The sequence below is a fragment of the Diabrotica virgifera genome, chromosome 3 (genome assembly GCF_917563875.1).
Source record: "Diabrotica virgifera virgifera chromosome 3, PGI_DIABVI_V3a".
In the NCBI taxonomy this organism is placed as follows: Eukaryota; Metazoa; Arthropoda; class Insecta; order Coleoptera; family Chrysomelidae; genus Diabrotica; species Diabrotica virgifera.
In genome coordinates this window covers 247809637-247833421 of record NC_065445.1, presented here as the reverse complement: position 1 = coordinate 247833421, position 23785 = coordinate 247809637, and the positions used below count along the sequence as shown (strand labels likewise).

The window sequence follows — 23785 nt, the reverse complement described above, 5'->3', positions numbered from 1 at the left end:
GACCATCCTTGGTTCATCCGCCTTCGAGACCGATTTCTCGATCTCAGGACAAAAGAGTGCCCTTCCACATACTAGCTCATCCGCCCGAAGCCGTTGGCCAGTAAGTGGTGGGATTGCATATACCGGCAATTATTCGGTAGATTTCACCATATCTGGTTACCCTCACTTAGTTTAGCCTGCAGGTCAATGCAGTTGCCCGGAATGTGGCACGAGGAGCCATAAATGAGAGTTGGATGTCTTATGGGGACCAGTTATCAAGAACCATCTCCCGTCCATGACGCTCGATGTGGCCGTTCCGATAGAAAGGTACTACCCCTATAATACATCTCATACATTTTTACTAATAACCGACCTTTAAAACTCAAACACTGATAATATCAAAAATATTTATTACAAGCTGCAAAAATCTTTGTACAATACTTTTTAGCAAAAATATAAGGTAAATTCGATTTGACTGATATCTTGTGTAAAAATCGAGCTGCAAAGCTCAAGCACAACCTGAAAACATCAAAAATATTGGTTACAAGCTGCAACAACCTTCGTGCAATACCTCCTGGCAAAATATAAATAAGGAACGTCTGTTTTCACCGATATCTTGTGCCCTTCACTTAACTTATTCCACGCATGAAAGATATAGCTATCTTTGGTTTGATCCTTAACTAGTGGTAAGAAGTTCTTGTCGAAAAATAACTCGTTGCTTTGGTATGGAATTGCAAAAAACGTAGAAGCGGGGTAAATGGTTACACCTACACATTTTTTATCTACCCAGTCGCTTGCTTGTGTTACGTTACAGTGCTTCTTTAATACCCTGAAAAATATTAGTTTATTAATATAATATACTAGTCGGGCCGGCGTAGCCGAGTGGTAGTGTGCTAGGCTAGCGTGCCGGTGGTCTGGAGTTCAAATCCTACCGCCGGCAAGAACAACTAGACATTTTTAAAATGTTTATAGGCCCCAGGTCGACTCAGCCTGAATAAAATGAGTACCTTGGGTAAAACCAGGGGTAATAATAGGCGGTTGAAGCGTAGCACTGGCCCTGTTACCTTCCTTGTATACCGTAGGCCCTAGATATAGCAGACTATCCTGCTATACTCCCAAAGCCACGTGAGCGGTATAAAACGGGAGACTATTATTATTATAATATACTAGTATGACCATGTGCTGATAGACAAAAAGGCAGCCAGTAGTATATTCGAAGTGAGAACACGACGAGGAGCATGCTGTGGATCAGACCATCTTTTACTAGAAACCAAATTTAGATGCAGAGTTAACAGGGAAAGAAACGAAAGACAACAAAGGACAAACAAACTGGACCTGGAAAAACTGAAGATCCAGGAATGTAAAGAGAAGTTCGAACAAGAAGTCGCAAATGAGTTAAGGACGCTAGAACTGCACTCCATAGAGGGCAAATGGAGTAATATCAAAACAGCAGTACTGACAGCAGCAGCGTCCACCATGGGAAACAAGAAAAAGGAGAGAAGAGGAGCATGGTTTGATGACGAGTGCAGACAAGCAATAGAGGAAAGAAATGAAGCACACAAAAAAATGTACATAACAAGAAGAACACGGGAAAGACGAACATTATTTGAAATCGCAAGACGGAAAGCAGACAAGATATGTAGAAAGAAAAAGAGAGCCTATGAAAATAGACAAATAGAGAAAATTGAAGAAAATTTCAAAAACAATGAAATTAGAGGGGCTTACGAATACCTAAAAAAGATAAGAAGTGGGTATAAACCTCAAACAAGTCTATGTAAAGATAAAAGTGGGCAAATAATCAGTGACCAACAGAAAGTCACAGAATCCTGGAAGCATTATTTTCAGACCCTACTTGGAACACAAGTAGACATGGAAGATGAAATGGGTATGAACTACGTAGAAGAGAATGAAGTAGGTAATGGAGTAGAAGCTCCAATTATAGAGGAAGTTCTCGAAGCTATTAAGGCCCAGAAAAACAATAAAGCTCCGGGAGTTGACGAAATACCAACAGAACTGTATAAGGTAGTTGGCGACCACCTAGCAAGTCACATCCACGCGCTCATCAAAGACATATTCAAGAAGAGAAAATACCCGACGACTGGAAGAAAAGTATAGTATGCCCGATCTATAAAAAAGAAGACAAACTTCAGTGCAAAATCTACCGTGGAATCTCTCTACTATGTGCAGCATATAAAGTCCTCACGTATATTATAAACCAGCGGCTCCAACCACTAGCGGAAAATATTATTGGAGAGTATCAGACGGGCTTCCGACGGGGAAGATCGACACTGGATCAAATATTTACAGTCAAACAGATCTTGAGCAAATCATGGGAACACGATATTGATGTTCACAACGTGTTTGTAGACTTCAAACAGGCAGACGACTCAGTCAAAAGGAACAAACTATACTGTACAGGGTGTCCCGAAAAGATTGGTCATAAATTATACCACACATTCTGGGGTCAAAAATAGTTCTTCGGGTCAAGTTAGTTCGGGTCAAAAATAGTTCTTTTTCAAAATATACCTAAAAATTCAAATTATAAATAAATTTTCAGATTATTAATAGGTCTCTATAATCGTACTTAACCATACACAAATATGTGGTGGATTCGAAAAATATTCAAGATATGTCGATAAAAACTGGCTTATCGAAAAAGTACTAGGAGGCAAAAAAGTTTTAAAAACATTGTGTTTAACTAATGGTGCCACAATAATAATTTAATTGGAACGTACACAAAAGTTTGGGGGGTTTAAAACCCCCATAAAGTTTTTATGGGGTGCACAAATTTCACTTTAATTTTTTTTTAAGATGTTGCTGCCAGAAGAATGCCACATGTCAATTTTCAATAAAAAATCTCTAAGAGTTTTCGATATATGAAAAAAAATCGATTTTCATTTTGTAACCTCAAAGGGCTGTAACTTTTTTAGTGTGCACTATTGTATATAGGTAAGTGAGGTTCAATCAACCTATTTTGACCGCAAAATCTGTGGTATAATTTACGACCAATCTTTTCGGGACAACCTGTATATTGGCTGAATTGACAATATCACACAAGCTAATAAGACTTATTAAAGCCACAATGGATGAAACTCAGGCATGTGTACGAATACAAAACCACCGGACAGACTTTTTCAAAATTTCGCAGGGACTAAAGCAGGGAGATGGGCTGGCCACAACATTGTTTAACCTGGCACTGGAGTATGCAGTTAGGCAAAGGCAAACTGGACGAGGAAATCTACTGATCAACAGAACGGTTCAACTGGCCGCTTATGCCGATATTAATATTATGAGTAAAACATCAACAGGAGCACAGGAAACATACGCAGAAGTAAAAACACAAACAAAAATGCTAGGTCTGGAAACTAACACAGAAAAAACAAAACTAATGACTCAGACGAGAAGAAATATAGTCCCACAAATCATTATATATGAAGATGACATTGAAACGGTTGGAAAGTTTGCATACCTGGGAGTAGAAATATATGCCGACGGATCAGAAGAGAATAACACAGGCAAACAGAGCTTATTTTGCCTTCTCCCATATATTTCAGTCTAAAAGTGTCCACCGAAATACAAAGATGAGAATCTATAAACCTTTAATTCGACCAGTAACATGCTATGGCAGTGAAGCCTGGGTCCTGAAAGAAATATCCAAAAACAAACTCGACACATTCGAAAGGAAAGTACTGAGGAGAATACTAGGACCTGTGAGGGAAAACGGAACCTTCAGAAGTCGATACAACAACGAACTTTATCAACTTTATAAGGAAGCACCCCTGTCAGACTTCATTAGAATACAAAGATTGCAATGGACTGGACATGTGATAAGAATGGGAGAGGATAGGCTACCAAAAAGAGCACTGAATGCTAGAAGGCAGGGAAAGAGACCGGTTGGAAAGCCAAGAAAACGCTGGGAAGACACAGTAAACAGCGAAGCACAAGCCAAGGAATCCGTGTATGGAGAAAAGCAGCAACAGAGAAGCAAGGGTGGAGGCAAAAAATAAAGGAGGCCAAGGCTCAATTTGGGCTGTAGTGCCGTAGAAGAAGAAGTAGTATGAGTTTGGTTAATAAAATAAGGTTCTTAGGACTTTCCAACTTTCAACAACTTACATCGGCCAAACTGGCAGAACATTTAACAAATGTATAGCAGAACACAAAAGTGCTTTCAATAATAGAAAAGCAGATTCAACGTACGCACTTCGTCTTCTAGATCATAATCGTTCTTTTACTGATCAGTTTCGAATTCACCATATTCAAAATAAAGGCCTTAAGCTGTTCTTGAATTAGAATCTATGGAAATTAATAAATTTAAAAATGTAGAATGTGACCAACTTAAGACAAACAGCTCCCTCCTCCTGAACTTATTCAGTTAAAGACTATAAAGTATACATAGATCCACAGTAAAAACACATCGCATTTTGGTAGAGGCAATGAGCGAGAAATCATTGTGGAAAAATGGCAAGCTAAGAAGAATAGTGACTGATCTTTAGAGGTAGGAATTTAGAACCGAGATACATGTGAGTGTAGTTCCTCAGTTTTAAAATAGTTTAAATGGAATCAAAGATACAATAGAAGAACGCTGAAGTATACTATACTTAGTCCTATGTTCTTATGTATTTATCATCATTGTTGGCATCACAGTTCGTTATGAGCCAAAGCCTTCTTCAGAACAATCCTCAGTTTTAAAATAGTTTAAATGGAATCAAAGTTACAATAGAAGAACGCTGAAGTATACTATACTTAGTCCTATGTTCTTATGTATTTATCATCATTGTTGGCATCACAGTTCGTTATGAGCCAAAGCCTTCTTCAGAACAATCCTCAGTTTTAAAATAGTTTAAATGGAATCAAAGATACAATAGAAGAACGCTGAAGTATACTATACTTAGTCCTATGTTCTTATGTATTTATCATCATTGTTGGCATCACAGTTCGTTATGAGCCAAAGCCTTCTTCAGAACAATCCTCAGTTTTAAAATAGTTTAAATGGAATCAAAGATACAATAGAAGAACGCTGAAGTATACTATACTTAGTCCTATGTTCTTATGTATTTATCATCATTGTTGGCATCACAGTTCGTTATGAGCCAAAGCCTTCTTCAGAACAATCCTCAGTTTTAAAATAGTTTAAATGGAATCAAAGATACAATAGAAGAACGCTGAAGTATACTATACTTAGTCCTATGTTCTTATGTATTTATCATCATTGTTGGCATCACAGTTCGTTATGAGCCACAGCCTTCTTCAGAACAATCCTCAGTTTTAAAATAGTTTAAATGGAATCAAAGATACAATAGAAGAACGCTGAAGTATACTATACTTAGTCCTATGTTCTTATGTATTTATCATCATTGTTGGCATCACAGTTCGTTATGAGCCAAAGCCTTCTTCAGAACAATCCTCAGTTTTAAAATAGTTTAAATGGAATCAAAGATACAATAGAAGAACGCTGAAGTATACTATACTTATTCCTATGTTCTTATGTATTTATCATCATTGTTGGCATCACAGTTCGTTATGAGCCAAAGCATTCTTCAGAACAATCCTCAGTTTTAAAATAGTTTAAATGGAATCAAAGATACAATAGAAAAACGCTGAAGTATACTATACTTAGTCCTATGTTCTTATGTATTTATCATCATTGTTGGCATCACAGTTCGTTATGAGCCAAAGCCTTCTTCAGAACAATCCTCAGTTTTAAAATAGTTTAAATGGAATCAAAGTTACAATAGAAGAACGCTGAAGTATACTATACTTAGTCCTATGTTCTTATGTATTTATCATCATTGTTGGCATCACAGTTCGTTATGAGCCAAAGCCTTCTTCAGAACAATCCTCAGTTTTAAAATAGTTTAAATGGAATCAAAGATACAATAGAAGAACGCTGAAGTATACTATACTTAGTCCTATGTTCTTATGTATTTATCATCATTGTTGGCATCACAGTTCGTTATGAGCCAAAGCCTTCTTCAGAACAATCCTCAGTTTTAAAATAGTTTAAATGGAATCAAAGATACAATAGAAGAACGCTGAAGTATACTATACTTAGTCCTATGTTCTTATGTATTTATCATCATTGTTGGCATCACAGTTCGTTATGAGCCAAAGCCTTCTTCAGAACAATCCTCAGTTTTAAAATAGTTTAAATGGAATCAAAGATACAATAGAAGAACGCTGAAGTATACTATACTTAGTCCTATGTTCTTATGTATTTATCATCATTGTTGGCATCACAGTTCGTTATGAGCCACAGCCTTCTTCAGAACAATCCTCAGTTTTAAAATAGTTTAAATGGAATCAAAGATACAATAGAAGAACGCTGAAGTATACTATACTTAGTCCTATGTTCTTATGTATTTATCATCATTGTTGGCATCACAGTTCGTTATGAGCCAAAGCCATCTTCAGAACAATCCTCAGTTTTAAAATAGTTTAAATGGAATCAAAGATACAATAGAAGAACGCTGAAGTATACTATACTTAGTCCTATGTTCTTATGTATTTATCATCATTGTTGGCATCACAGTTCGTTATGAGCCAAAGCCTTCTTCAGAACAATCCTCAGTTTTAAAATAGTTTAAATGGAATCAAAGATACAATAGAAAAACGCTGAAGTATACTATACTTAGTCCTATGTTCTTATGTATTTATCATCATTGTTGGCATCACAGTTCGTTATGAGCCAAAGCCTTCTTCAGAACAATCCTCAGTTTTAAAATAGTTTAAATGGAATCAAAGATACAATAGAAAAACGCTGAAGTATACTATACTTAGTCCTATGTTCTTATGTATTTATCATCATTGTTGGCATCACAGTTCGTTATGAGCCAAAGCCTTCTTCAGAACAATCCTCAGTTTTAAAATAGTTTAAATGGAATCAAAGATACAATAGAAGAACGCTGAAGTATACTATACTTAGTCCTATGTTCTTATGTATTTATCATCATTGTTGGCATCACAGTTCGTTATGAGCCAAAGCCTTCTTCAGAACAATCCTCAGTTTTAAAATAGTTTAAATGGAATCAAAGATACAATAGAAGAACGCTGAAGTATACTATACTTAGTCCTATGTTCTTATGTATTTATCATCATTGTTGGCATCACAGTTCGTTATGAGCCAAAGCCTTCTTCAGAACAATCCTCAGTTTTAAAATAGTTTAAATGGAATCAAAGATACAATAGAAGAACGCTGAAGTATACTATACTTAGTCCTATGTTCTTATGTATTTATCATCATTGTTGGCATCACAGTTCGTTATGAGCCAAAGCCTTCTTCAGAACAATCCGCAGTTTTAAAATAGTTTAAATGGAATCAAAGATACAATAGAAAAACGCTGAAGTATACTATACTTAGTCCTATGTTCTTATGTATTTATCATCATTGTTGGCATCACAGTTCGTTATGAGCCAAAGCCTTCTTCAGAACAATCCTCAGTTTTAAAATAGTTTAAATGGAATCAAAGATACAATAGAAAAACGCTGAAGTATACTATACTTAGTCCTATGTTCTTATGTATTTATCATCATTGTTGGCATCACAGTTCGTTATGAGCCAAAGCCTTCTTCAGAACAATCCTCAGTTTTAAAATAGTTTAAATGGAATCAAAGATACAATAGAAGAACGCTGAAGTATACTATACTTAGTCCTATGTTCTTATGTATTTATCATCATTGTTGGCATCACAGTTCGTTATGAGCCAAAGCCTTCTTCAGAACAATCCTCAGTTTTAAAATAGTTTAAATGGAATCAAAGATACAATAGAAGAACGCTGAAGTATACTATACTTAGTCCTATGTTCTTATGTATTTATCATCATTGTTGGCATCACAGTTCGTTATGAGCCAAAGCCTTCTTCAGAACAATCCTCAGTTTTAAAATAGTTTAAATGGAATCAAAGATACAATAGAAGAACGCTGAAGTATACTATACTTAGCCCTATGTTCTTATGTATTTATCATCATTGTTGGCATCACAGTTCGTTATGAGCCAAAGCCTTCTTCAGAACAATCCTCAGTTTTAAAATAGTTTAAATGGAATCAAAGATACAATAGAAGAACGCTGAAGTATACTATACTTAGTCCTATGTTCTTATGTATTTATCATCATTGTTGGCATCACAGTTCGTTATGAGCCAAAGCCTTCTTCAGAACAATCCTCAGTTTTAAAATAGTTTAAATGGAATCAAAGATACAATAGAAGAACGCTGAAGTATACTATACTTAGTCCTATGTTCTTATGTATTTATCATCATTGTTGGCATCACAGTTCGTTATGAGCCAAAGCCTTCTTCAGAACAATCCTCAGTTTTAAAATAGTTGAAATGGAATCAAAGATACAATAGAAGAACGCTGAAGTATACTATACTTAGCCCTATGTTCTTATGTATTTATCATCATTGTTGGCATCACAGTTCGTTATGAGCCAAAGCCTTCTTCAGAACAATCCTCAGTTTTAAAATAGTTTAAATGGAATCAAAGATACAATAGAAGAACGCTGAAGTATACTATACTTAGTCCTATGTTCTTATGTATTTATCATCATTGTTGGCATCACAGTTCGTTATGAGCCAAAGCCTTCTTCAGAACAATCCTCAGTTTTAAAATAGTTTAAATGGAATCAAAGATACAATAGAAGAACGCTGAAGTATACTATACTTAGTCCTATGTTCTTATGTATTTATCATCATTGTTGGCATCACAGTTCGTTATGAGCCAAAGCCTTCTTCAGAACAATCCTCAGTTTTAAAATAGTTTAAATGGAATCAAAGATACAATAGAAGAACGCTGAAGTATACTATACTTAGCCCTATGTTCTTATGTATTTATCATCATTGTTGGCATCACAGTTCGTTATGAGCCAAAGCCTTCTTCAGAACAATCCTCAGTTTTAAAATAGTTTAAATGGAATCAAAGATACAATAGAAGAACGCTGAAGTATACTATACTTAGTCCTATGTTCTTATGTATTTATCATCATTGTTGGCATCACAGTTCGTTATGAGCCAAAGCCTTCTTCAGAACAATCCTCAGTTTTAAAATAGTTTAAATGGAATCAAAGATACAATAGAAGAACGCTGAAGTATACTATACTTAGTCCTATGTTCTTATGTATTTATCATCATTGTTGGCATCACAGTTCGTTATGAGCCAAAGCCTTCTTCAGAACAATCCTCAGTTTTAAAATAGTTTAAATGGAATCAAAGATACAATAGAAGAACGCTGAAGTATACTATACTTAGTCCTATGTTCTTATGTATTTATCATCATTGTTGGCATCACAGTTCGTTATGAGCCAAAGCCTTCTTCAGAACAATCCTCAGTTTTAAAATAGTTTAAATGGAATCAAAGATACAATAGAAGAACGCTGAAGTATACTATACTTAGTCCTATGTTCTTATGTATTTATCATCATTGTTGGCATCACAGTTCGTTATGAGCCAAAGCCTTCTTCAGAACAATCCTCAGTTTTAAAATAGTTTAAATGGAATCAAAGATACAATAGAAGAACGCTGAAGTATACTATACTTAGCCCTATGTTCTTATGTATTTATCATCATTGTTGGCATCACAGTTCGTTATGAGCCAAAGCCTTCTTCAGAACAATCCTCAGTTTTAAAATAGTTTAAATGGAATCAAAGATACAATAGAAGAACGCTGAAGTATACTATACTTAGTCCTATGTTCTTATGTATTTATCATCATTGTTGGCATCACAGTTCGTTATGAGCCAAAGCCTTCTTCAGAACAATCCTCAGTTTTAAAATAGTTTAAATGGAATCAAAGATACAATAGAAGAACGCTGAAGTATACTATACTTAGTCCTATGTTCTTATGTATTTATCATCATTGTTGGCATCACAGTTCGTTATGAGCCAAAGCCTTCTTCAGAACAATCCTCAGTTTTAAAATAGTTTAAATGGAATCAAAGATACAATAGAAGAACGCTAAAGTATACTATACTTAGTCCTATGTTCTTATGTATTTATCATCATTGTTGGCATCACAGTTCGTTATGAGCCAAAGCCTTCTTCAGAACAATCCTCAGTTTTAAAATAGTTTAAATGGAATCAAAGATACAATAGAAGAACGCTGAAGTATACTATACTTAGTCCTATGTTCTTATGTATTTATCATCATTGTTGGCATCACAGTTCGTTATGAGCCAAAGCCTTCTTCAGAACAATCCTCAGTTTTAAAATAGTTTAAATGGAATCAAAGATACAATAGAAGAACGCTGAAGTATACTATACTTAGTCCTATGTTCTTATGTATTTATCATCATTGTTGGCATCACAGTTCGTTATGAGCCAAAGCCTTCTTCAGAACAATCCTCAGTTTTAAAATAGTTTAAATGGAATCAAAGATACAATAGAAGAACGCTGAAGTATACTATACTTAGCCCTATGTTCTTATGTATTTATCATCATTGTTGGCATCACAGTTCGTTATGAGCCAAAGCCTTCTTCAGAACAATCCTCAGTTTTAAAATAGTTTAAATGGAATCAAAGATACAATAGAAGAACGCTGAAGTATACTATACTTAGTCCTATGTTCTTATGTATTTATCATCATTGTTGGCATCACAGTTCGTTATGAGCCAAAGCCTTCTTCAGAACAATCCTCAGTTTTAAAATAGTTTAAATGGAATCAAAGATACAATAGAAGAACGCTGAAGTATACTATACTTAGTCCTATGTTCTTATGTATTTATCATCATTGTTGGCATCACAGTTCGTTATGAGCCAAAGCCTTCTTCAGAACAATCCTCAGTTTTAAAATAGTTTAAATGGAATCAAAGATACAATAGAAGAACGCTGAAGTATACTATACTTAGCCCTATGTTGTTATGTATTTATCATCATTGTTGGCATCACATATGAGCCAAAGCCTTCTTCAGAACAATCCTCAGTTTTAAAATAGTTTAAATGGAATCAAAGATACAATAGAAGAACGCTGAAGTATACTATACTTAGTCCTATGTTCTTATGTATTTATCATCATTGTTGGCATCACAGTTCGTTATGAGCCAAAGCCTTCTTCAGAACAATCCTCAGTTTTAAAATAGTTTAAATGGAATCAAAGATACAATAGAAGAACGCTGAAGTATACTATACTTAGTCCTATGTTCTTATGTATTTATCATCATTGTTGGCATCACAGTTCGTTATGAGCCAAAGCCTTCTTCAGAACAATCCTCAGTTTTAAAATAGTTTAAATGGAATCAAAGATACAATAGAAGAACGCTGAAGTATACTATACTTAGTCCTATGTTCTTATGTATTTATCATCATTGTTGGCATCACAGTTCGTTATGAGCCAAAGCCTTCTTCAGAACAATCCTCAGTTTTAAAATAGTTTAAATGGAATCAAAGATACAATAGAAGAAGGCTGAAGTATACTATACTTAGTCCTATGTTCTTATGTATTTATCATCATTGTTGGCATCACAGTTCGTTATGAGCCAAAGCCTTCTTCAGAACAATCCTCAGTTTTAAAATAGTTTAAATGGAATCAAAGATACAATAGAAGAACGCTGAAGTATACTATACTTAGCCCTATGTTCTTATGTATTTATCATCATTGTTGACATCACAGTTCGTTATGAGCCAAAGCCTTCTTCAGAACAATCCTCAGTTTTAAAATAGTTTAAATGGAATCAAAGATACAATAGAAGAACGCTGAAGTATACTATACTTAGTCCTATGTTCTTATGTATTTATCATCATTGTTGGCATCACAGTTCGTTATGAGCCAAAGCCTTCTTCAGAACAATCCTCAGTTTTAAAATAGTTTAAATGGAATCAAAGATACAATAGAAGAACGCTGAAGTATACTATACTTAGTCCTATGTTCTTATGTATTTATCATCATTGTTGGCATCACAGTTCGTTATGAGCCAAAGCCTTCTTCAGAACAATCCTCAGTTTTAAAATAGTTTAAATGGAATCAAAGATACAATAGAAGAACGCTGAAGTATACTATACTTAGCCCTATGTTCTTATGTATTTATCATCATTGTTGGCATCACAGTTCGTTATGAGCCAAAGCCTTCTTCAGAACAATCCTCAGTTTTAAAATAGTTTAAATGGAATCAAAGATACAATAGAAGAACGCTGAAGTATACTATACTTAGTCCTATGTTCTTATGTATTTATCATCATTGTTGGCATCACAGTTCGTTATGAGCCAAAGCCTTCTTCAGAACAATCCTCAGTTTTAAAATAGTTTAAATGGAATCAAAGATACAATAGAAGAACGCTGAAGTATACTATACTTAGTCCTATGTTCTTATGTATTTATCATCATTGTTGGCATCACAGTTCGTTATGAGCCAAAGCCTTCTTCAGAACAATCCTCAGTTTTAAAATAGTTTAAATGGAATCAAAGATACAATAGAAGAACGCTGAAGTATACTATACTTAGCCCTATGTTCTTATGTATTTATCATCATTGTTGGCATCACAGTTCGTTATGAGCCAAAGCCTTCTTCAGAACAATCCTCAGTTTTAAAATAGTTTAAATGGAATCAAAGATACAATAGAAGAACGCTGAAGTATACTATACTTAGTCCTATGTTCTTATGTATTTATCATCATTGTTGGCATCACAGTTCGTTATGAGCCAAAGCCTTCTTCAGAACAATCCTCAGTTTTAAAATAGTTTAAATGGAATCAAAGATACAATAGAAGAACGCTGAAGTATACTATACTTAGTCCTATGTTCTTATGTATTTATCATCATTGTTGGCATCACAGTTCGTTATGAGCCAAAGCCTTCTTCAGAACAATCCTCAGTTTTAAAATAGTTTAAATGGAATCAAAGATACAATAGAAGAACGCCGAAGTATACTATACTTAGTCCTATGTTCTTATGTATTTATCATCATTGTTGGCATCACAGTTCGTTATGAGCCAAAGCCTTCTTCAGAACAATCCTCAGTTTTAAAATAGTTTAAATGGAATCAAAGATACAATAGAAGAACGCTGAAGTATACTATACTTAGTCCTATGTTCTTATGTATTTATCATCATTGTTGGCATCACAGTTCGTTATGAGCCAAAGCCTTCTTCAGAACAATCCTCAGTTTTAAAATAGTTTAAATGGAATCAAAGATACAATAGAAGAACGCTGAAGTATACTATACTTAGTCCTATGTTCTTATGTATTTATCATCATTGTTGGCATCACAGTTCGTTATGAGCCAAAGCCTTCTTCAGAACAATCCTCAGTTTTAAAATAGTTTAAATGGAATCAAAGATACAATAGAAGAACGCTGAAGTATACTATACTTAGCCCTATGTTCTTATGTATTTATCATCATTGTTGGCATCACAGTTCGTTATGAGCCAAAGCCTTCTTCAGAACAATCCTCAGTTTTAAAATAGTTTAAATGGAATCAAAGATACAATAGAAGAACGCTGAAGTATACTATACTTAGTCCTATGTTCTTATGTATTTATCATCATTGTTGGCATCACAGTTCGTTATGAGCCAAAGCCTTCTTCAGAACAATCCTCAGTTTTAAAATAGTTTAAATGGAATCAAAGATACAATAGAAGAACGCTGAAGTATACTATACTTAGCCCTATGTTCTTATGTATTTATCATCATTGTTGGCATCACAGTTCGTTATGAGCCAAAGCCTTCTTCAGAACAATCCTCAGTTTTAAAATAGTTTAAATGGAATCAAAGATACAATAGAAGAACGCTGAAGTATACTATACTTAGTCCTATGTTCTTATGTATTTATCATCATTGTTGGCATCACAGTTCGTTATGAGCCAAAGCCTTCTTCAGAACAATCCTCAGTTTTAAAATAGTTTAAATGGAATCAAAGATACAATAGAAGAACGCTGAAGTATACTATACTTAGTCCTATGTTCTTATGTATTTATCATCATTGTTGGCATCACAGTTCGTTATGAGCCAAAGCCTTCTTCAGAACAATCCTCAGTTTTAAAATAGTTTAAATGGAATCAAAGATACAATAGAAGAACGCTGAAGTATACTATACTTAGCCCTATGTTCTTATGTATTTATCATCATTGTTGGCATCACAGTTCGTTATGAGCCAAAGCCTTCTTCAGAACAATCCTCAGTTTTAAAATAGTTTAAATGGAATCAAAGATACAATAGAAGAACGCTGAAGTATACTATACTTAGTCCTATGTTCTTATGTATTTATCATCATTGTTGGCATCACAGTTCGTTATGAGCCAAAGCCTTCTTCAGAACAATCCTCAGTTTTAAAATAGTTTAAATGGAATCAAAGATACAATAGAAGAACGCTGAAGTATACTATACTTAGTCCTATGTTCTTATGTATTTATCATCATTGTTGGCATCACAGTTCGTTATGAGCCAAAGCCTTCTTCAGAACAATCCTCAGTTTTAAAATAGTTTAAATGGAATCAAAGATACAATAGAAGAACGCTGAAGTATACTATACTTAGTCCTATGTTCTTATGTATTTATCATCATTGTTGGCATCACAGTTCGTTATGAGCCAAAGCCTTCTTCAGAACAATCCTCAGTTTTAAAATAGTTTAAATGGAATCAAAGATACAATAGAAGAACGCTGAAGTATACTATACTTAGTCCTATGTTCTTATGTATTTATCATCATTGTTGGCATCACAGTTCGTTATGAGCCAAAGCCTTCTTCAGAACAATCCTCAGTTTTAAAATAGTTTAAATGGAATCAAAGATACAATAGAAGAACGCTGAAGTATACTATACTTAGTCCTATGTTCTTATGTATTTATCATCATTGTTGGCATCACAGTTCGTTATGAGCCAAAGCCTTCTTCAGAACAATCCTCAGTTTTAAAATAGTTTAAATGGAATCAAAGATACAATAGAAGAACGCTGAAGTATACTATACTTAGTCCTATGTTCTTATGTATTTATCATCATTGTTGGCATCACAGTTCGTTATGAGCCAAAGCCTTCTTCAGAACAATCCTCAGTTTTAAAATAGTTTAAATGGAATCAAAGATACAATAGAAGAACGCTGAAGTATACTATACTTAGCCCTATGTTCTTATGTATTTATCATCATTGTTGGCATCACAGTTCGTTATGAGCCAAAGCCTTCTTCAGAACAATCCTCAGTTTTAAAATAGTTTAAATGGAATCAAAGATACAATAGAAGAACGCTGAAGTATACTATACTTAGTCCTATGTTCTTATGTATTTATCATCATTGTTGGCATCACAGTTCGTTATGAGCCAAAGCCTTCTTCAGAACAATCCTCAGTTTTAAAATAGTTTAAATGGAATTAAAGATACAATAGAAGAACGCTGAAGTATACTATACTTAGTCCTATGTTCTTATGTATTTATCATCATTGTTGGCATCACAGTTCGTTATGAGCCAAAGCCTTCTTCAGAACAATCCTCAGTTTTAAAATAGTTTAAATGGAATCAAAGATACAATAGAAGAACGCTGAAGTATACTATACTTAGCCCTATGTTCTTATGTATTTATCATCATTGTTGGCATCACAGTTCGTTATGAGCCAAAGCCTTCTTCAGAACAATCCTCAGTTTTAAAATAGTTTAAATGGAATCAAAGGTACAATAGAAGAACGCTGAAGTATACTATACTTAGTCCTATGTTCTTATGTATTTATCATCATTGTTGGCATCACAGTTCGTTATGAGCCAAAGCCTTCTTCAGAACAATCCTCAGTTTTAAAATAGTTTAAATGGAATCAAAGATACAATAGAAGAACGCTGAAGTATACTATACTTAGTCCTATGTTCTTATGTATTTATCATCATTGTTGGCATCACAGTTCGTTATGAGCCAAAGCCTTCTTCAGAACAATCCTCAGTTTTAAAATAGTTTAAATGGAATCAAAGATACAATAGAAGAACGCTGAAGTATACTATACTTAGTCCTATGTTCTTATGTATTTATCATCATTGTTGGCATCACAGTTCGTTATGAGCCAAAGCCTTCTTCAGAACAATCCTCAGTTTTAAAATAGTTTAAATGGAATCAAAGATACAATAGAAGAACGCTGAAGTATACTATACTTAGTCCTATGTTCTTATGTATTTATCATCATTGTTGGCATCACAGTTCGTTATGAGCCAAAGCCTTCTTCAGAACAATCCTCAGTTTTAAAATAGTTTAAATGGAATCAAAGATACAATAGAAGAACGCTGAAGTATACTATACTTAGTCCTATGTTCTTATGTATTTATCATCATTGTTGGCATCACAGTTCGTTATGAGCCAAAGCCTTCTTCAGAACAATCCTCAGTTTTAAAATAGTTTAAATGGAATCAAAGATACAATAGAAGAACGCTGAAGTATACTATACTTAGCCCTATGTTCTTATGTATTTATCATCATTGTTGGCATCACAGTTCGTTATGAGCCAAAGCCTTCTTCAGAACAATCCTCAGTTTTAAAATAGTTTAAATGGAATCAAAGATACAATAGAAGAACGCTGAAGTATACTATACTTAGTCCTATGTTCTTATGTATTTATCATCATTGTTGGCATCACAGTTCGTTATGAGCCAAAGCCTTCTTCAGAACAATCCTCAGTTTTAAAATAGTTTAAATGGAATCAAAGATACAATAGAAGAACGCTGAAGTATACTATACTTAGTCCTATGTTCTTATGTATTTATCATCATTGTTGGCATCACAGTTCGTTATGAGCCACAGCCTTCTTCAGAACAATCCTCAGTTTTAAAATAGTTTAAATGGAATCAAAGATACAATAGAAGAACGCTGAAGTATACTATACTTAGCCCTATGTTCTTATGTATTTATCATCATTGTTGGCATCACAGTTCGTTATGAGCCAAAGCCTTCTTCAGAACAATCCTCAGTTTTAAAATAGTTTAAATGGAATCAAAGATACAATAGAAGAACGCTGAAGTATACTATACTTAGTCCTATGTTCTTATGTATTTATCATCATTGTTGGCATCACAGTTCGTTATGAGCCAAAGCCTTCTTCAGAACAATCCTCAGTTTTAAAATAGTTTAAATGGAATCAAAGATACAATAGAAGAACGCTGAAGTATACTATACTTAGTCCTATGTTCTTATGTATTTATCATCATTGTTGGCATCACAGTTCGTTATGAGCCAAAGCCTTCTTCAGAACAATCCTCAGTTTTAAAATAGTTTAAATGGAATCAAAGATACAATAGAAGAACGCTGAAGTATACTATACTTAGTCCTATGTTCTTATGTATTTATCATCATTGTTGGCATCACAGTTCGTTATGAGCCAAAGCCTTCTTCAGAACAATCCTCAGTTTTAAAATAGTTTAAATGGAATCAAAGATACAATAGAAGAACGCTGAAGTATACTATACTTAGTCCTATGTTCTTATGTATTTATCATCATTGTTGGCATCACAGTTCGTTATGAGCCAAAGCCTTCTTCAGAACAATCCTCAGTTTTAAAATAGTTTAAATGGAATCAAAGATACAATAGAAGAACGCTGAAGTATACTATACTTAGTCCTATGTTCTTATGTATTTATCATCATTGTTGGCATCACAGTTCGTTATGAGCCACAGCCTTCTTCAGAACAATCCTCAGTTTTAAAATAGTTTAAATGGAATCAAAGATACAATAGAAGAACGCTGAAGTATACTATACTTAGTCCTATGTTCTTATGTATTTATCATCATTGTTGGCATCACAGTTCGTTATGAGCCAAAGCCTTCTTCAGAACAATCCTCAGTTTTAAAATAGTTTAAATGGAATCAAAGATACAATAGAAGAACGCTGAAGTATACTATACTTAGCCCTATGTTCTTATGTATTTATCATCATTGTTGGCATCACAGTTCGTTATGAGCCAAAGCCTTCTTCAGAACAATCCTCAGTTTTAAAATAGTTTAAATGGAATCAAAGATACAATAGAAGAACGCTGAAGTATACTATACTTAGTCCTATGTTCTTATGTATTTATCATCATTGTTGGCATCACAGTTCGTTATGAGCCAAAGCCTTCTTCAGAACAATCCTCAGTTTTAAAATAGTTTAAATGGAATCAAAGATACAATAGAAGAACGCTGAAGTATACTATACTTAGTCCTATGTTCTTATGTATTTATCATCATTGTTGGCATCACAGTTCGTTATGAGCCAAAGCCTTCTTCAGAACAATCCTCAGTTTTAAAATAGTTTAAATGGAATCAAAGATACAATAGAAGAACGCTGAAGTATACTATACTTAGTCCTATGTTCTTATGTATTTATCATCATTGTTGGCATCACAGTTCGTTATGAGCCAAAGCCTTCTTCAGAACAATCCTCAGTTTTAAAATAGTTTAAATGGAATCAAAGATACAATAGAAGAACGCTGAAGTATACTATACTTAGCCCTATGTTCTTATGTATTTATCATCATTGTTGGCATCACAGTTCGTTATGAGCCAAAGCCTTCTTCAGAACAATCCTCAGTTTTAAAATAGTTTAAATGGAATCAAAGATACAATAGAAGAACGCTGAAGTATACTATACTTAGTCCTATGTTCTTATGTATTTATCATCATTGTTGGCATCACAGTTCGTTATGAGCCAAAGCCTTCTTCAGAACAATCCTCAGTTTTAAAATAGTTTAAATGGAATCAAAGATACAATAGAAGAACGCTGAAGTATACTATACTTAGTCCTATGTTCTTATGTATTTATCATCATTGTTGGCATCACAGTTCGTTATGAGCCACAGCCTTCTTCAGAACAATCCTCAGTTTTAAAATAGTTTAAATGGAATCAAAGATACAATAGAAGAACGCTGAAGTATACTATACTTAGCCCTATGTTCTTATGTATTTATCATCATTGTTGGCATCACAGTTCGTTATGAGCCAAAGCCTTCTTCAGAACAATCCTCAGTTTTAAAATAGTTTAAATGGAATCAAAGATACAATAGAAGAACGCTGAAGTATACTATACTTAGTCCTATGTTCTTATGTATTTATCATCATTGTTGGCATCACAGTTCGTTATGAGCCAAAGCCTTCTTCAGAACAATCCTCAGTTTTAAAATAGTTTAAATGGAATCAAAGATACAATAGAAGAACGCTGAAGTATACTATACTTAGTCCTATGTTCTTATGTATTTATCATCATTGTTGGCATCACAGTTCGTTATGAGCCAAAGCCTTCTTCAGAACAATCCTCAGTTTTAAAATAGTTTAAATGGAATCAAAGATACAATAGAAGAACGCTGAAGTATACTATACTTAGTCCTATGTTCTTATGTATTTATCATCATTGTTGGCATCACAGTTCGTTATGAGCCAAAGCCTTCTTCAGAACAATCCTCAGTTTTAAAATAGTTTAAATGGAATCAAAGATACAATAGAAGAACGCTGAAGTATACTATACTTAGTCCTATGTTCTTATGTATTTATCATCATTGTTGGCATCACAGTTCGTTATGAGCCAAAGCCTTCTTCAGAACAATCCTCAGTTTTAAAATAGTTTAAATGGAATCAAAGATACAATAGAAGAACGCTGAAGTATACTATACTTAGTCCTATGTTCTTATGTATTTATCATCATTGTTGGCATCACAGTTCGTTATGAGCCACAGCCTTCTTCAGAACAATCCTCAGTTTTAAAATAGTTTAAATGGAATCAAAGATACAATAGAAGAACGCTGAAGTATACTATACTTAGTCCTATGTTCTTATGTATTTATCATCATTGTTGGCATCACAGTTCGTTATGAGCCAAAGCCTTCTTCAGAACAATCCTCAGTTTTAAAATAGTTTAAATGGAATCAAAGATACAATAGAAGAACGCTGAAGTATACTATACTTAGTCCTATGTTCTTATGTATTTATCATCATTGTTGGCATCACAGTTCGTTATGAGCCAAAGCCTTCTTCAGAACAATCCTCAGTTTTAAAATAGTTTAAATGGAATCAAAGATACAATAGAAGAACGCTGAAGTATACTATACTTAGTCCTATGTTCTTATGTATTTATCATCATTGTTGGCATCACAGTTCGTTATGAGCCAAAGCCTTCTTCAGAACAATCCTCAGTTTTAAAATAGTTTAAATGGAATCAAAGATACAATAGAAGAACGCTGAAGTATACTATACTTAGTCCTATGTTCTTATGTATTTATCATCATTGTTGGCATCACAGTTCGTTATGAGCCAAAGCCTTCTTCAGAACAATCCTCAGTTTTAAAATAGTTTAAATGGAATCAAAGATACAATAGAAGAACGCTGAAGTATACTATACTTAGCCCTATGTTCTTATGTATTTATCATCATTGTTGGCATCACAGTTCGTTATGAGCCAAAGCCTTCTTCAGAACAATCCTCAGTTTTAAAATAGTTTAAATGGAATCAAAGATACAATAGAAGAACGCTGAAGTATACTATACTTAGTCCTATGTTCTTATGTATTTATCATCATTGTTGGCATCACAGTTCGTTATGAGCCAAAGCCTTCTTCAGAACAATCCTCAGCTTTAAAATAGTTTAAATGGAATCAAAGATACAATAGAAGAACGCTGAAGTATACTATACTTAGTCCTATGTTCTTATGTATTTATCATCATTGTTGGCATCACAGTTCGTTATGAGCCAAAGCCTTCTTCAGAACAATCCTCAGTTTTAAAATAGTTTAAATGGAATCAAAGATACAATAGAAGAACGCTGAAGTATACTATACTTAGTCCTATGTTCTTATGTATTTATCATCATTGTTGGCATCACAGTTCGTTATGAGCCAAAGCCTTCTTCAGAACAATCCTCAGTTTTAAAATAGTTTAAATGGAATCAAAGATACAATAGAAGAACGCTGAAGTATACTATACTTAGTCCTATGTTCTTATGTATTTATCATCATTGTTGGCATCACAGTTCGTTATGAGCCAAAGCCTTCTTCAGAACAATCCTCAGTTTTAAAATAGTTTAAATGGAATCAAAGATACAATAGAAGAACGCTGAAGTATACTATACTTAGCCCTATGTTCTTATGTATTTATCATCATTGTTGGCATCACAGTTCGTTATGAGCCAAAGCCTTCTTCAGAACAATCCTCAGTTTTAAAATAGTTTAAATGGAATCAAAGATACAATAGAAGAACGCTGAAGTATACTATACTTAGTCCTATGTTCTTATGTATTTATCATCATTGTTGGCATCACAGTTCGTTATGAGCCAAAGCCTTCTTCAGAACAATCCTCAGTTTTAAAATAGTTTAAATGGAATCAAAGATACAATAGAAGAACGCTGAAGTATACTATACTTAGTCCTATGTTCTTATGTATTTATCATCATTGTTGGCATCACAGTTCGTTATGAGCCAAAGCCTTCTTCAGAACAATCCTCAGTTTTAAAATAGTTTAAATGGAATCAAAGATACAATAGAAGAACGCTGAAGTATACTATACTTAGTCCTATGTTCTTATGTATTTATCATCATTGTTGGCATCACAGTTCGTTATGAGCCAAAGCCTTCTTCAGAACAATCCTCAGTTTTAAAATAGTTTAAATGGAATCAAAGATACAATAGAAGAACGCTGAAGTATACTATACTTAGCCCTATGTTCTTATGTATTTATCATCATTGTTGGCATCACAGTTCGTTATGAGCCAAAGCCTTCTTCAGAACAATCCTCAGTTTTAAAATAGTTTAAATGGAATCAAAGATACAATAGAAGAACGCTGAAGTATACTATACTTAGTCCTATGTTCTTATGTATTTATCATCATTGTTGGCATCACAGTTCGTTATGAGCCAAAGCCTTCTTCAGAACAATCCTCAGTTTTAAAATAGTTTAAATGGAATCAAAGATACAATAGAAGAACGCTGAAGTATACTATACTTAGTCCTATGTTCTTATGTATTTATCATCATTGTTGGCATCACAGTTCGTTATGAGCCACAGCCTTCTTCAGAACAATCCTCAGTTTTAAAATAGTTTAAATGGAATCAAAGATACAATAGAAGAACGCTGAAGTATACTATACTTAGCCCTATGTTCTTATGTATTTATCATCATTGTTGGCATCACAGTTCGTTATGAGCCAAAGCCTTCTTCAGAACAATCCTCAGTTTTAAAATAGTTTAAATGGAATCAAAGATACAATAGAAGAACGCTGAAGTATACTATACTTAGTCCTATGTTCTTATGTATTTATCATCATTGTTGGCATCACAGTTCGTTATGAGCCAAAGCCTTCTTCAGAACAATCCTCAGTTTTAAAATAGTTTAAATGGAATCAAAGATACAATAGAAGAACGCTGAAGTATACTATACTTAGTCCTATGTTCTTATGTATTTATCATCATTGTTGGCATCACAGTTCGTTATGAGCCAAAGCCTTCTTCAGAACAATCCTCAGTTTTAAAATAGTTTAAATGGAATCAAAGATACAATAGAAGAACGCTGAAGTATACTATACTTAGTCCTATGTTCTTATGTATTTATCATCATTGTTGGCATCACAGTTCGTTATGAGCCAAAGCCTTCTTCAGAACAATCCTCAGTTTTAAAATAGTTTAAATGGAATCAAAGATACAATAGAAGAACGCTGAAGTATACTATACTTAGTCCTATGTTCTTATGTATTTATCATCATTGTTGGCATCACAGTTCGTTATGAGCCAAAGCCTTCTTCAGAACAATCCTCAGTTTTAAAATAGTTTAAATGGAATCAAAGATACAATAGAAGAACGCTGAAGTATACTATACTTAGTCCTATGTTCTTATGTATTTATCATCATTGTTGGCATCACAGTTCGTTATGAGCCACAGCCTTCTTCAGAACAATCCTCAGTTTTAAAATAGTTTAAATGGAATCAAAGATACAATAGAAGAACGCTGAAGTATACTATACTTAGTCCTATGTTCTTATGTATTTATCATCATTGTTGGCATCACAGTTCGTTATGAGCCAAAGCCTTCTTCAGAACAATCCTCAGTTTTAAAATAGTTTAAATGGAATCAAAGATACAATAGAAGAACGCTGAAGTATACTATACTTAGTCCTATGTTCTTATGTATTTATCATCATTGTTGGCATCACAGTTCGTTATGAGCCAAAGCCTTCTTCAGAACAATCCTCAGTTTTAAAATAGTTTAAATGGAATCAAAGATACAATAGAAGAACGCTGAAGTATACTATACTTAGTCCTATGTTCTTATGTATTTATCATCATTGTTGGCATCACAGTTCGTTATGAGCCAAAGCCTTCTTCAGAACAATCCTCAGTTTTAAAATAGTTTAAATGGAATCAAAGATACAATAGAAGAACGCTGAAGTATACTATACTTAGTCCTATGTTCTTATGTATTTATCATCATTGTTGGCATCACAGTTCGTTATGAGCCACAGCCTTCTTCAGAACAATCCTCAGTTTTAAAATAGTTTAAATGGAATCAAAGATACAATAGAAGAACGCTGAAGTATACTATATTTAGTCCTATGTTCTTATGTATTTATCATCATTGTTGGCATCACAGTTCGTTATGAGCCAAAGCCTTCTTCAGAACAATCCTCAGTTTTAAAATAGTTTAAATGGAATCAAAGATACAATAGAAGAACGCTGAAGTATACTATACTTAGTCCTATGTTCTTATGTATTTATCATCATTGTTGGCATCACAGTTCGTTATGAGCCAAAGCCTTCTTCAGAACAATCCTCAGTTTTAAAATAGTTTAAATGGAATCAAAGATACAATAGAAGAACGCTGAAGTATACTATACTTAGTCCTATGTTCTTATGTATTTATCATCATTGTTGGCATCACAGTTCGTTATGAGCCAAAGCCTTCTTCAGA

General features: G+C 33.8%; 2 protein-coding genes across 9 annotated transcripts in view; one reads left to right on the top strand and one right to left on the bottom strand.

The window, feature by feature from the left end:
* The window catches only part of LOC114335305 (pancreatic lipase-related protein 3-like), a 593140-nt gene that overhangs the window by 365216 nt on the left and 204139 nt on the right, over window positions 1–23785 (top strand). The gene's annotated exons all lie outside the window — the stretch shown is intronic.
* Window positions 373–23785, bottom strand: part of LOC114335297 (lactosylceramide 4-alpha-galactosyltransferase) — a 152042-nt gene continuing 128629 nt past the window's right edge. For all 7 annotated transcript variants that reach the window (XM_050646041.1, XM_050646040.1, XM_028285512.2 and 4 more), the window contains exon 4: window positions 373–808. In XM_050646041.1, coding sequence (XP_050501998.1) covers window positions 508–808 — 301 coding nt within the window. In that variant the 3' untranslated portion in view covers window positions 373–507. The remainder of the gene's footprint in view (window positions 809–23785) is intronic.